Below are 12,116 nucleotides of genomic sequence, written 5' to 3' on the forward strand. Positions count from 1 at the left end.
GTTGAGGGGCCTTCGCGCCGGCGGTTCTTGATACGAGATGCTGGTGTTGATGTTGGTGGCGGCGGCGACCTTGCGGCTCTGCTTGGTGGCCGGAGCTCAGCAGCTGTGCCGGTGGGGCTGCCCTCCCCGGGGAGGGGTGTTGCCCAGGGTCGGGGAGGGGGCCGGCTTGTCCTGGAGCGGAGGCTTCCCAGTTTCTGGTTCTAGGAATCGAACTTGGTGTTGCCCCTTCTTTCTCCCCAACTCCAGCCCTTCACCAAGTCCCTCCACTGCCGCATCGAAGCTTGGGCCCGATTCCCACCCCTTCGGGCCACGTCCGCCGCCACCGCCCCGGGCCGTGCGCTGCTTTCCCTCGCCCGCTCTGGCCGCAGGAGGGATTTGTAAACGAGTCTGATCTCGTCTTTCCCCTGCCCCGATTCTGTGGCACCCAGGATAAAGCCCAAGTTCCTTGCGCGGCCAGCGTTTTCCCGCATCATCTGGCCCAGGCTTTCCTCGACAGCAGCGCTGTTGACATTTGGGGGCCGCCCTGTACATTGTAAGATGTTGAGCAGCATCCCTGGCCCCACCCACCACCGCCGGTAGCGAGCGCTTCCTTCCCCAGGCTTGACAAACAACCAAAAATGTCTCCAGCTACTGCCAAGTGTCCCCTGCAAATTTGAGAACCACTGATGTGGCCCCTGCCCACCCGTGAATCAGTGCTCCAGTCATCTCAAGTCAAACTCCGTCCAGCCTTGGGGACAGGGGAGTTGGTGTTTGCTACTCGTTCTGCCTGGCACACTTTTCCTTCCATGACTGGTTCCTCATTCTGATCCTGACTTAAATAGCACCTCTTTTTTTTTTTTTTAATGTTTATTTATTTTTGAGACACACACAGAGCACGAGCAGGGGAGGGGCAGAAAGAGAGGGAGACACCGAATCTGAAGCAGGCCCCAGGCTGTGAGCTATCAACACAGAGCCCAACATGGGGCTGGAACTCCTGAACTGTGAGATCATGACCCGAGCGGAAGTTGGACGCTTAGCTGCCTGAGCTACCCAGGGGCACCCAGCACATCTTATTTAAAGCGCCCCCCCCCCCCCACCGGTTTTTGCTATCAATCACTAACTTCTGTTACTGTTTTGACAAATTTTTTGTCTACTGCTGTCAGTAGAATATCAGCTCCATGAGGGTATGGAGTATTTATCTCACTCCTTACTCAGAACATGTTTAGATTTTGGTTTATGCAAAAAATACTGTTTGCAGGGTGCCACGGAGCTAGTCAGATGCTAAAGCCGAGTTCCTGCCCTCCGGCAAACCCTGCCTGGAGTAAGCTGTTCGGCAGGGCCCTGTCTGCCCATGGGATAGTAGATGTGAGCTTCTGGTGCATGGCCTAACTTGACCTTTACAACAAAGTCCATGGGCAGTAATTCCTTAACGTTCAAATAATAATTTTTTTTAAGATTGTTTTTAAATATTTATTTTGGAGAGAGGGAGAGACAGTGCAAGCAGGGAGGGGCAGAGAGGAGGGAGACCCAGAAGTCAAAGCAGGCTCCAGGCTCTGAGCAGTCAGCACAGAGCCCGATGCGGGACCCGAACGCATGAACCGCAAGGTCATGACCTGAGCCAAAGTTGGAGACTTAACCGACTGAGCCACCCCGGAGCCCCAACCTTGTTTTATAGATGTGAAAACAGACCCAGCAAAATTAAAGACACACTTACCTAAAGACACAAAACCAGGAAGTGAAAAGTAGAGGTCTCCAGCAAGTTTTACCGGTGGGATTTGTCTCCACACTTGAAAAGACAGGTTCTATCCAATTCTCCCATTTCGTCACCCTGGTTCTCCAAGTGTGGTCCTCGACCAGCAGCATCAGCATCACCTGGGAATTTGTTAGAATTCCCTGGATCTACTGAATCGGAGGTGGGGCCCAGCAATCTGTGGTTTATCAAGCCTCCAGGTGCTTTTGGCACACGTCAAGATGCTGTACCAACATTTTCCAGCCACCAGCACCGTCTCCCTGCCCCTGGCCACAGCCAAAAAAAAACCCCAAAAACCTGGGAGTAGGAGTTCCTAATATGGGGTCTGCAAATGCGCCTTTATGAGCTATTGGGAATACCTATGTATACCTATGTCTGTCTGTGGGAGAGAAAGGCCCACGGTTGCACCAGATTTCCCAGGGGCTCCCGTGACCCTAAAGCATCAGGAACAGGTGCTTTAGAGTTAGCCAAGAGGTACCTTGGTAGGAGTCATGCTGAATAAAAATGACAGATGATCTCTCTTGTCACTTACCTCTAGTATTCACACGGTGAGGACAGGAAAGGTGTTTCATGTGAGTCAGCAAATTCAAGGGGTATGTGGCTCCACACTTCAGTCTCATTTTTCACTTCCAGAACTAACACTTCCTAGTGTTTCTTGGGTGTCAGTGTTGTGTCAGGCATAGAACACGGTCTAATCCCCACCCCTGCGCTTTGAAGTAGAGATTCATCTTTCCCGTTTCACTAAAAAACTAGTTGAAAGAGATCAAGTAACATGAAGAAAGCCAGGAGGTGGAAGTGGGTTTAGAACTCAGATCACCTGAGTTTTTCTCCAGTTTCATTTAATTTGAACTCTGGAGTAACAGGAAGCAGACTGTTACTTTGCTTAAATAACGCAGTGCAAGAGGGCACTTTTTTTTCACCCTCTGTGCCCTACGATGCACAAAGAATTAGTTCATCAGCTAAAGTGCGTTTCCTCCTGACATGGCATTATTTCAGAAGCGATGTCTGCATTTCTAAATCCTCTCCAAGTGCCTGCTTTCTACCTTGTTAGCTTTATAATTCCTCGTCCTCTGACCTCTCTGTCGAATAACTGATCGTATGTATGTAAGTAAGCAGTAACATACATAAGGAATGAGATATGAATCATTAGCCTGTGAATCTGTTTTAACTTTATCTTGACCTAATTATAGATTCACGGCAAGTTGCAAATACAGCACAGAGATGTCTCAGGCTTCCCCTCCCCCACCGCATGACATCTGACGTAACCAGAGTGTGATATAAAAACAGGAAAATTACATCCACCTACCTCAATTTCGCCTTTACACTTTCAATGTTTTATATTTGGAAATTGCTTTTCATCGGGTGCTTATTACTGATCTTCAGATTTGTGTGACTGTCTCTCTAGGACCATCTGTATTTTTCATCGGGGACACCACGCTTGATTAAACATCCTTGCAAGAAAAACATAGCCCTGTATCTAGGGTAAGTGACCGTTCTATGTCCCGTTACCGTCCTTTCTATTAAAACGTGAGATCTGCCCTCATTCATTCATCCATGCATTCAACAAACGTTACCGAAGATGGCTCTCCGTCCTGTGTTGCTGGTTACTGGTCTGTAGGGAGCTCGGAGTTGGTGTGGGGGCCAAAGGAAGAGAGAGGAAAACACCGGCAAATAAACTAAAATAATGACAACACTGCGGTGCCTCCTGTCCGAGATCCTTGATATGATTAGTCATCACGGGGGCCCGAGCACACAAAGCAATGGCAACACCGTGACGGCGTAGTCACTCGGGGATCACATGTCCAGCAGCCAGAGGTTCTGGTGAATCCGGTGGGAGAAGAGAAAGGGTGGTCGGAAAGCAGGAGACCTAGAGGCTGAGGAAGGCAGGAGCCAAGGAGGAGAGGGATGTCACGGAGAAGGCAGGGCACGTGGGTGGGGAAAACAGTCAACACAGCAGCGGGGCAGATGGGAGAGGAAGCAAGGACACAGAGGTCCAAGGTTGATGGCACTCTCTCTGGAAGCCAAGACAGACCGAAGAGAGAAGAAAGGTCACCAGAGAGAGAGAGGCTGCGTAGTGAGGGAGGCAGAGTCTGGACATGACCGCTGGTGGGAAGGCCTGGCCAAGGGGATGGCCACGGAAGGGGGGAGGGATGGGGCCAGGCCCTGGGCCAAGTGAGGACTCAGCTACTCCTGATAAGATGTGAATTCTGTCCTTCCTTGAAAGTTGATCTGCCACTCGTGGCTATCTAAAGTTTCCATCAGCAGCTGAATGGATAAACACAGGGTGAGGCACCCACACACTGGAACGTTATTCAGCTTTAAAAAGGAAGGACATTCTGGGGCACCCAGGTGGCTCAGTGGGTTGAGCCCCCAACTCTCAACTTCAGCTCAGGTCATGATCCCTGGGTTGTGGATTCAATCCCCTGCATCGGGCTCCACACTGAGCGTGGAAGCCTGTTTAGGATTCTCTCTCTCTCCCTCCGGCCCTTTCTCCGGCTCATGCGCACTCTCTCACTCGCTCTCAAATAAAAAATAAAAATAAAAAAGGGAAGGACATCCTGCCACCATGTGGATGGACCCTGGGGTCACTGTGCACAGTACCAGAAGCCAGACACAGAAAGACCCATCCTGCGCGACCCCACTCGTGAGGGGTCCCTAGAGGAGTCCCATCCGCAGAGACAGAGAGTGGATGGTGGGAGCCAGGGGTGGGGCAGGGGTGGGGAATCAGTGCTTCATGGGGACAGAGTCTCAGTCTGGGGAGATGGAAAGTTCTGGAGACGGATGGCGGGGGCAGCTGCACGACAGTGTGACTGTGCTCGGTGCCACCAAACTGCACCCTAAAGAAATCATGATAATGGTCTGTTTTATGTATATTTTATCACCATTAAAATAAGTTTGAAATACAGATTTTATATTGTGTGTATTGTACTGCCATTAAAAAATTAAACAAAAATTTTAATTAAAACTAAATACAGTGAAAAAGCCACAAACTAACCACATTTCAAGCACTCAGTGTAGCTGGTGGCAACCGTGTCGGACAGCTTTCCATCATCATGTCTGCTTTAGAGCAGGAGTCACAAACTGTGGCCTCCCAGGCACATTCAGCCTGCCATCTGATTTTGCCGGGCTGGCAAGATAAGACTCGTCTTTACATTTTTATGTGATTGGAAAAAAATCAAAAGTAGAATCATATTTTGTGATGTGAACTGATGTGAAATTCAAAATTTTTTTTTTTTAATGTTTACTTACTTTCGAGAGACAGAGAGACAGAGCGTGAGCCGGGGAGGGGCAGAGAGAGAGGGAGACACAGAATCTGAGCTGTCAGCACAGAGCCCGACACGGGGCTCGAACCCACAAGCCGCGAGATCATGACCCAAGCCGAAGTCAGATGCTCAACTGACTGAGCCACCCAGGCGCCCCATGAGACATTAATGTTTAATAAAATTATGGAATGTCACGTTTTGCCTATCGTGCTGGTGAAGATGAGGGCAAACGTGGATGAGGCCAAAGTGGGTCCCCCTCCTGTGGGGGACAATTTGGCAGAATCTGTCAAAATGGTCAGCACATGTTCTCAGACACGACGATCCCGTTCCTTGCCAGTTAACCTAAAATTATAACTTGTTGATGTTCCTAGAGCATATGCTTCCTGAGACCTTTGGGTGGAGAACAGGAAGCAGAGAGGGGAGACAGCAGAAGGACACAAGTGAGGGGCTGAGGCTGTGGTCCAGAGAGAGACCTGGGAGGCAGCACTGGAGGGAGACAGGGTTAGGAGAACAGGACATGGAATCTAGTGGCTCAGAGGAGGAAGAGTCTTGGGGGTGGCTCCACCCAACAATCCATGATGTTCTTTTCTCCCCCAGTGTTTTATTGGTTTTGATGTCAGCTGGATACTTGCTGAAAGTATCTAACCCTGTAAAAGAAACAATATAAGGTAAAAATAACAGAGAATCCTATCACTCTCATTCAACTATGTATTGGAGGTCCCAGCCAATGCACTATGACAAGAGAAAAACGTGAAATACAAAACACATTAGAAAGAGACAACATTTTGCCAAATCCAAAGAACTAACCAGCAGCACTGAGTACAGCAAGATGGCCAAATACAACATAGATATTAAAAACATCAACACCTCTCAGGGCACCTGCGTGGCTCCATCGGTTGAGCATCTGACTCTTGGTTTCAGTTCAGGTCATGATTTCACGGTTTGTGGGTTTCAAGTCCCATGTCAGGCTCTGTTCTGTCAGCACCAAGCCTGCTTGGGATTTCTCTCTCCCTCTCTCTCTGCCCCTCCCCTGTTCACATGTGAGCCTGTGCACTCACTCACATTCTCTTTATCTCAAAAAATAAACATTAAAAAAAAATCAACACCTCTCTCGTAAACTAGCCATGAACACTCAAAAAAAGCAGTTATGAAAAACATCATTCCCAGTGACAACAAAAACTTTAAAACACATAAGAATCAACTCAGCAATTCCTTTCTGTCTAAAACCATAAAACTCTCCTGGAGGGGGCAGGAGAAAGAGCTCTGGATAAGGAAGCAATATACCATGTTCATGGATGGCCTTTCACTTCTTTCTTTCTTTCTTTCTTTCTTTCTTTCTTTCTTTCTTTCTTTTTTAGTTTATTTATTTTGAGAGAGAGAGAGAGAGTGCAGAGGAGGAGCAAAGATAGAGGGAGAGAGAGAGAGAATTCCAAACAGGCTTTGCACTGTCAGCGCAGACCTCAATGCGGGGCTCAAACCCACAAACCGTGAGATCATGACCTAAACCCAAATCAAGAGTCTGATGCTTAACCGACTGAGCCACCGAGGCACCCTGATGAATTTTCACTTTTTAAAAGTTTTCCTGCCTGAGGGAACACATTGTTTCTTTCATACACACACATTCCTAGTCTGAAACCTTTTACTTCAGTGGGATTAGAATCATATAAATGGCAAAACTGAAGTTCATCCTGGGTGAGGCAAGTGTCACATGTATAAAAGATATCATTTATATAATTTTATATTTGACATGGTCACACTTTTAAAATAATGTTATTTCAAGAATGCAAATATCCAGTCTATAGAAGTTTACTCATGCAAAAACAGATAGATAGATAGATAGATAGATAGATAGATAGATAGATAGAACTTAAATGGTTCCTTGTTAAAAAAAAAAGGGGGGGGTATTTTGTTTCAACAGAACATTTTTAGAGTGCCTATCTTTGTCTCTTTTCTTTTCTTGTATGAATTTGTCCTAATTTAACTCTTTTATTGTCTATTTCAGAAGACAAATTTTTTTCACAAGAGATAATTTCAAAAGTAGTCTCCTTCCACTTTCCCTCCCTACATCAATAAAGGTAGTTATTTTACTTAACCATCTGAAAGATTTCCAACATAAGTAACTCTTGGGGGGTGGCGGGAGGGGGGAGATACAGTTTGGAAATATCACACTAGTCTGTTTTTGTAAGCCTGGGGGCTTATATTACAATGTACCTCTTAAAAGACATTAAGAGCAATTTCTAAGCCAGAGGAAGGGTTGATTCCTATTCTATTCTATTCTATTCTATTCTATTCTATTCTATTATTTCTATTCTATTCTTTTCTATTCTATTCTATTCTATTCTTTTTCCTGAAAAAAAGAGACAATTCTGAAGAGAATTGTGGGAAGTGTGTGAGTTAAGGATAGATTACATACAGCAATCTTGGGCCCTCCCTTAATTGTCCTGAAGCAAAACAGAAAAACCTTTACCCTCTCAGTAACTACCCTGAGAAATTCTACCACTGGCCCCTAGCCGAAGAAGGTTTTGCCATCAATTAAAATGCCAATATTTCTCTTATAAGCGACATGTTTATCATTTATGTTCATCGTTTGTTACTTACTCTTTAGGCTTTACCCTCAGAGAAAGTTTTGGTAAGGAAGAAGGGGATTAGAGAGAATTCAGGTATCCGAGGGCACCGAACACCAACTCCAACCGCCCAGTTTTGGCTCTGACCCCAGGATATACCGTTCCTAGCACCTAGGAACCACACAGCTCTTGCTATAGCATGCATGTCTCTTAAATGCGCATCTAGATGTCTTACTTCCCGAATCCTCTCAAAAGATGCACTCACGGATCTCCTACGTGTCGTTATTTTTAGGTCGGCATACCAGAAGTAACATCGGCACATATCGCTGGCTCGGTGTTGCTGTTAGTAGTGAATCAAAAAGTCTATGTTTATGATTACGAAGCCAATTCCTGGAACGCATCTATAGGTATATGTGTGGTTTTCAAAAAAATGTTGTTGGCGATCATCCAAGAACAGGTTGTTGATTTTGGAAATACAAACAGTGCTGCTCCTTGGATGTCAGCCCCTGGACATCACCTTGTTCTTTAAAATTCAAATGAAAATTGGTTACACGGTGGGAACCTAGTGTTTCTGTCCAGGATCGTGGTCACGAGCCACAAAATCCCGCTCTGACTGATTGGAGTCAATGAGGGACGTCAACGGGAACTGCGTGGGTGTCAGGAAGGATCGAGTAGGGCCGAGAATGGCTTGTACGCACTTGGTGACAAGCCTGGGTGATGGGAATATTCAGTCCCACCTACTGCATGTTAGGGACAGAGAACAGGAGAGAAGGTAAGCCATATGAAGAGAGAGAAAGAAGAGAACCATCCCGTAGCATGCAAGGCGGCGAGGTCGAGAACGAAGTCAAGGAAGGTACTATTCTTTGGAAAAGAAGGATGGTTGGGTACCCATTGAGATGAGAAAGAAAGAGGTCCATCAAGGTTTCTCAACCCTACTGCTGCTGACATTTAGGGCCAGGTCATTCTCTGGGGGGGGGGGGGGGCCTGGCACCCTGGGCACTGTGGGGTGTAGGGCATCCCTGGCCCCACCCAGCCCATGTCAGGAGCGCCCCTCCACTGATGCATCCTGACGCCCCAAATGTCCCCAGACATCACCGAGTCCAGAGCCACCGGGCTGGTAGATCGCCATCTGGAAACTCGTTCATCTCTTGCTTCACTTGCGTTAGTTTTGGCAAAAGACTGTGGGCCCCACGAGACGGAACCTGGCCCGGCCAGTGTGGTACCTGCCAGGTGTTTGCTGAGCCCTGGCCGGCGAGGGGCCTGCAGCCCTGAGAGGGACCGAGAAGCACAGCAGAAGAGCCACACCTTGGCTTGGCCTCTGTCTGACTTTTCTCGAGCGAGTTCCAGGGTGACCTCCGAGAACAAGGTGACCGAATACACGGATCCCGGGTACGTGGGGGCCGTGCGCAGGCGCGGTGTGGACTGCTGCTAGAGAATGTACGTAACCCCGAGTGGGGCTGCGAACCCGACGGTAGTTCCAGGCCACAGAAACTGCTCTGACCAGCCTTGGGGCCCATCGATTTTCACATCCAAACCAAATACAGAGCTGCCTCCAGAACATGAGCCCATCCATTCTTTACAGCACTCACTGCCCGCAGCCAAACTGCCTCCTGGCCCTCCCCGCTTCCTCCCTCCCAACTCTCCCAGGCTGGCTCCCTCTAGCTCTGCAGGCCCCCCCCCCCCCCCCCCCCCCCCCCCCCCCCCGTCCTCTTGCCGACCTTTGACCTTCGGTGCGGTTCTTTTCAATCTTAGCTTCATGCCTCTTTCTCCTTTGGCGGGAGGTGGTGCGGGGGAGGGAAGCATAAAATTCCCATAAAAACTGGCCATTTCCAACCATCTTAAAGTGTACAAAGTACTCTGGCATTTAGAACATTCGCAGTGTTGCACAACCATCACCTCTGTCTAGTTCCAGAACATTCCGTCACCCCCAGAAGAGACACTCCCCCATTAGCTGGCACCTCCCCCCCAGCCCCAGTCCCAGCCCCAGCCCCTGGCAGTCACGGTCCCCCTTCCTGTCTGTGGATGAGCCTGTGCTGGACGTTTCACACACACGGACTCACACCCCTTGTGGCTTTTTTGTATCTGGTTCCTTCCCCCAGCGTCATGTGTTCGAGGTTCCTCCCCGTTTTCGCAGGTGTCACTGCCTCTCTCCTTTTTAAGGCTGAATAATGTTCCCCCGTGTGGATGAACCACTTTTGTTTATCCGTTCATCAGCCGGTGGACGTTCGGTTGGTTTCGTTCTTTTGGGTATTCGCGAATAGTGCTACTATGCACCTTTGTGCGTGAGTTTGTGTGTGGATGTAGGTTTTCAGTTCCCTGGGGTAATATAACTGAGGAGAGCAGGTGCCGGGCCATGTGGAAACTCCATGTTTTAATTTATTGAAGGAACCATAAGGGTTCCTCGTAACATAAGTCAGTCTGCTCTCCGTCCTTCCCCTTTTCTTCATAACTTTCTTTAATAGCATCCAAAGGGCTAACTCCCCACCCTGGCTCCCACCACCTACCTTCTGTCTCTGTGGACGAGACCCTTGGGATCATATAAGTGAACTCATACAGGATTTGTCCTTTCGTGTCTGGCTTATTCTACTGAGCATCATGTCCCCAAGGCTCATCCATATTATAATAGGTGCCAGAATGTTCTATCTCTTTTTTTTAAGTTTATTTATTTATTTTGAGAGAGAGAAAGAAGGCATGAGTGTGGGAGGGGCAGAGAGAATCCCAAGCAGGTTCTGCACAGTCAGCACAGAGCCCAGTGCGGGGCTTAAACTCACAAACTGTGAGATCAGGACCTGAGCTGAAGTCAGATGCTTAATGGACTGAACCGCCCTGGTGCCCCAGAATGTCCTGCCTTTTTAAGGCCGATTAATATTCCGCTGCGTGTATACGTGACGTTTCTGTTCACCCATTCATCTGCCGCTGGACCCCTGGGTTGCTTTCTCCATGTTTCAGTTATTGTGAATAATCCTGCCATGAAGCATGGGGGCGCGTGTGCAAATATCTCTTTGTGTCTCTGCCTTCAGTTCCTTTGGGCGTAGACCCAGAAGTGGGATTTCCAGAGCTCTATTTTCAATTTTTTGAGGCACCGTCACCCTGTTTTCCATGCCACAGGCACCAGCTTACATTCTCACCAACGGTGCACAAGGGTTCCAGTCACTCCCCACCCTCGCCGACGCTCGTTTGCTGTGTCTCCGATAATAACCATCCTGATGCGTGTGTGTGCTATCCCACTGTGGTCTTGCTTTGCATTTCCCTAATGATCAGGGATGTCGAGGGCACCTTTTCATGTCTTGTCGGCCACGTGTATATTTTCCGAGGAGCTGAAGCTTCTGCTTTTATCTCTTTTTTTTTTTTAATTTTTTTTTTGAATGTTTATTTATTTTTGGGACAGAGAGAGACAGAGCATGAACGGGGGAGGGGCAGAGAGAGAGGGAGACACAGAATCGGAAACAGGCTCCAGGCTCTGAGCCATCAGCCCAGAGCCCGACGCGGGGCTCGAACTCATGGACCGCGAGATCGTGACCTGGCTGAGGTCGGACGCTTAACCGACTGCGCCACCCAGGCGCCCCTGAAGCTTCTGCTTTTAAAATAGAATCCACAAGGGGCGCCTGGGGTGGCTCAGTCGGTTAAGCGTCCGGCTTCTGCTCAAGTCAGGATCTCATGGTTCATGAGTTCGAACCCCGCGTTGGGCTCTGTGCTGACAGCTCAGAGCCTGGAGCCTGCTTCGGATTCCGTGTCTCCCTCTCCCTGCCCCTCCCCAGCTTGTACTCTGTCTCTCTCTGTCTCCCTCTCAAAAATAAACATTTAAAATAATTAAAATAGAATCAATGAACGCCTCGCCAAGAGAAAGGAGCCTTTCCTGACATTTTGGCAGGGTCCTAAGAGTTCCTGCAAAACCAGTGGTTCTCAGCTCTGACGGCTGTGTCCCTCAGGTGACACTTGCCATCGTCTGGAGATACTGCCCACAACCGAGAACGATCTGGCCCCAAGTGTCAGTAGGGTCAAGGCTGAGAAACCCCGCTCTACCCTTTTCCCTGGAAATTAGGGAACTCGTGTTTTTTATGGTTTATATTTCTTTCTAAGTAGTCTCCATGCCCAACATGGGGCTCGAACCCACAATCCAAGACCAAGAGTCGCATGCTCTTACAACAGCCAGCCAGACGCCCCACAAACTCATGTTTTTGTTTTTTTGTTTTTTTTTATGCTCTTTTCCTTTTAGGTATAGAACACCCTGTTTCACATATTTCTGGTGATAATTGTTGTTACAGCGGACATCCCTTTTGTGTGGTGAGTATACAGTGTGTAGCCTGTCCAATTTTACAGTGCTTTGAACATAGATAATTAAGAATGAAAATAAGGACAGAGTAAGCCATGAGAGCTGGCACATCAGGTCCCAGGATGGGCTTGGGCAATGTCTCTTCTCCCCGGTTCAGGAGAGGGAGGGGCGCCTGGGTGGCGCAGTCGGTTAAGCGTCCGACTTCAGCCAGGTCACAATCTCGCGGTCCGGGAGTTCGAGCCCCGCGTCAGGCTCTGGGCTGATGGCTCGGAGCCTGGAGCCTGTTT

At 48.5% G+C, this 12,116-nt stretch overlaps 1 protein-coding gene across 1 annotated transcript in view; it reads left to right on the forward strand.

The window, feature by feature from the left end:
• Positions 1-37: 37 nt before the first annotated feature.
• Positions 38-12,116, forward strand: part of CATSPERD (cation channel sperm associated auxiliary subunit delta) — a 42,939-nt gene continuing 30,860 nt past the window's right edge. Inside the window, 6 exon segments of the mRNA XM_047094461.1 lie at positions 38-111; positions 2,268-2,322; positions 3,135-3,211; positions 6,995-7,067; positions 7,849-7,963; positions 11,773-11,840. Of these exon segments, the coding sequence (XP_046950417.1) occupies positions 38-111; positions 2,268-2,322; positions 3,135-3,211; positions 6,995-7,067; positions 7,849-7,963; positions 11,773-11,840 (462 nt within the window).

The sequence above is a fragment of the Lynx rufus genome, unplaced genomic scaffold, assembly GCF_022079265.1.
Source record: "Lynx rufus isolate CCGP_SWC_20201006 ecotype Redwood Valley unplaced genomic scaffold, mLynRuf1.p SCAF_4, whole genome shotgun sequence".
Classification (NCBI taxonomy): Eukaryota; Metazoa; Chordata; class Mammalia; order Carnivora; family Felidae; genus Lynx; species Lynx rufus.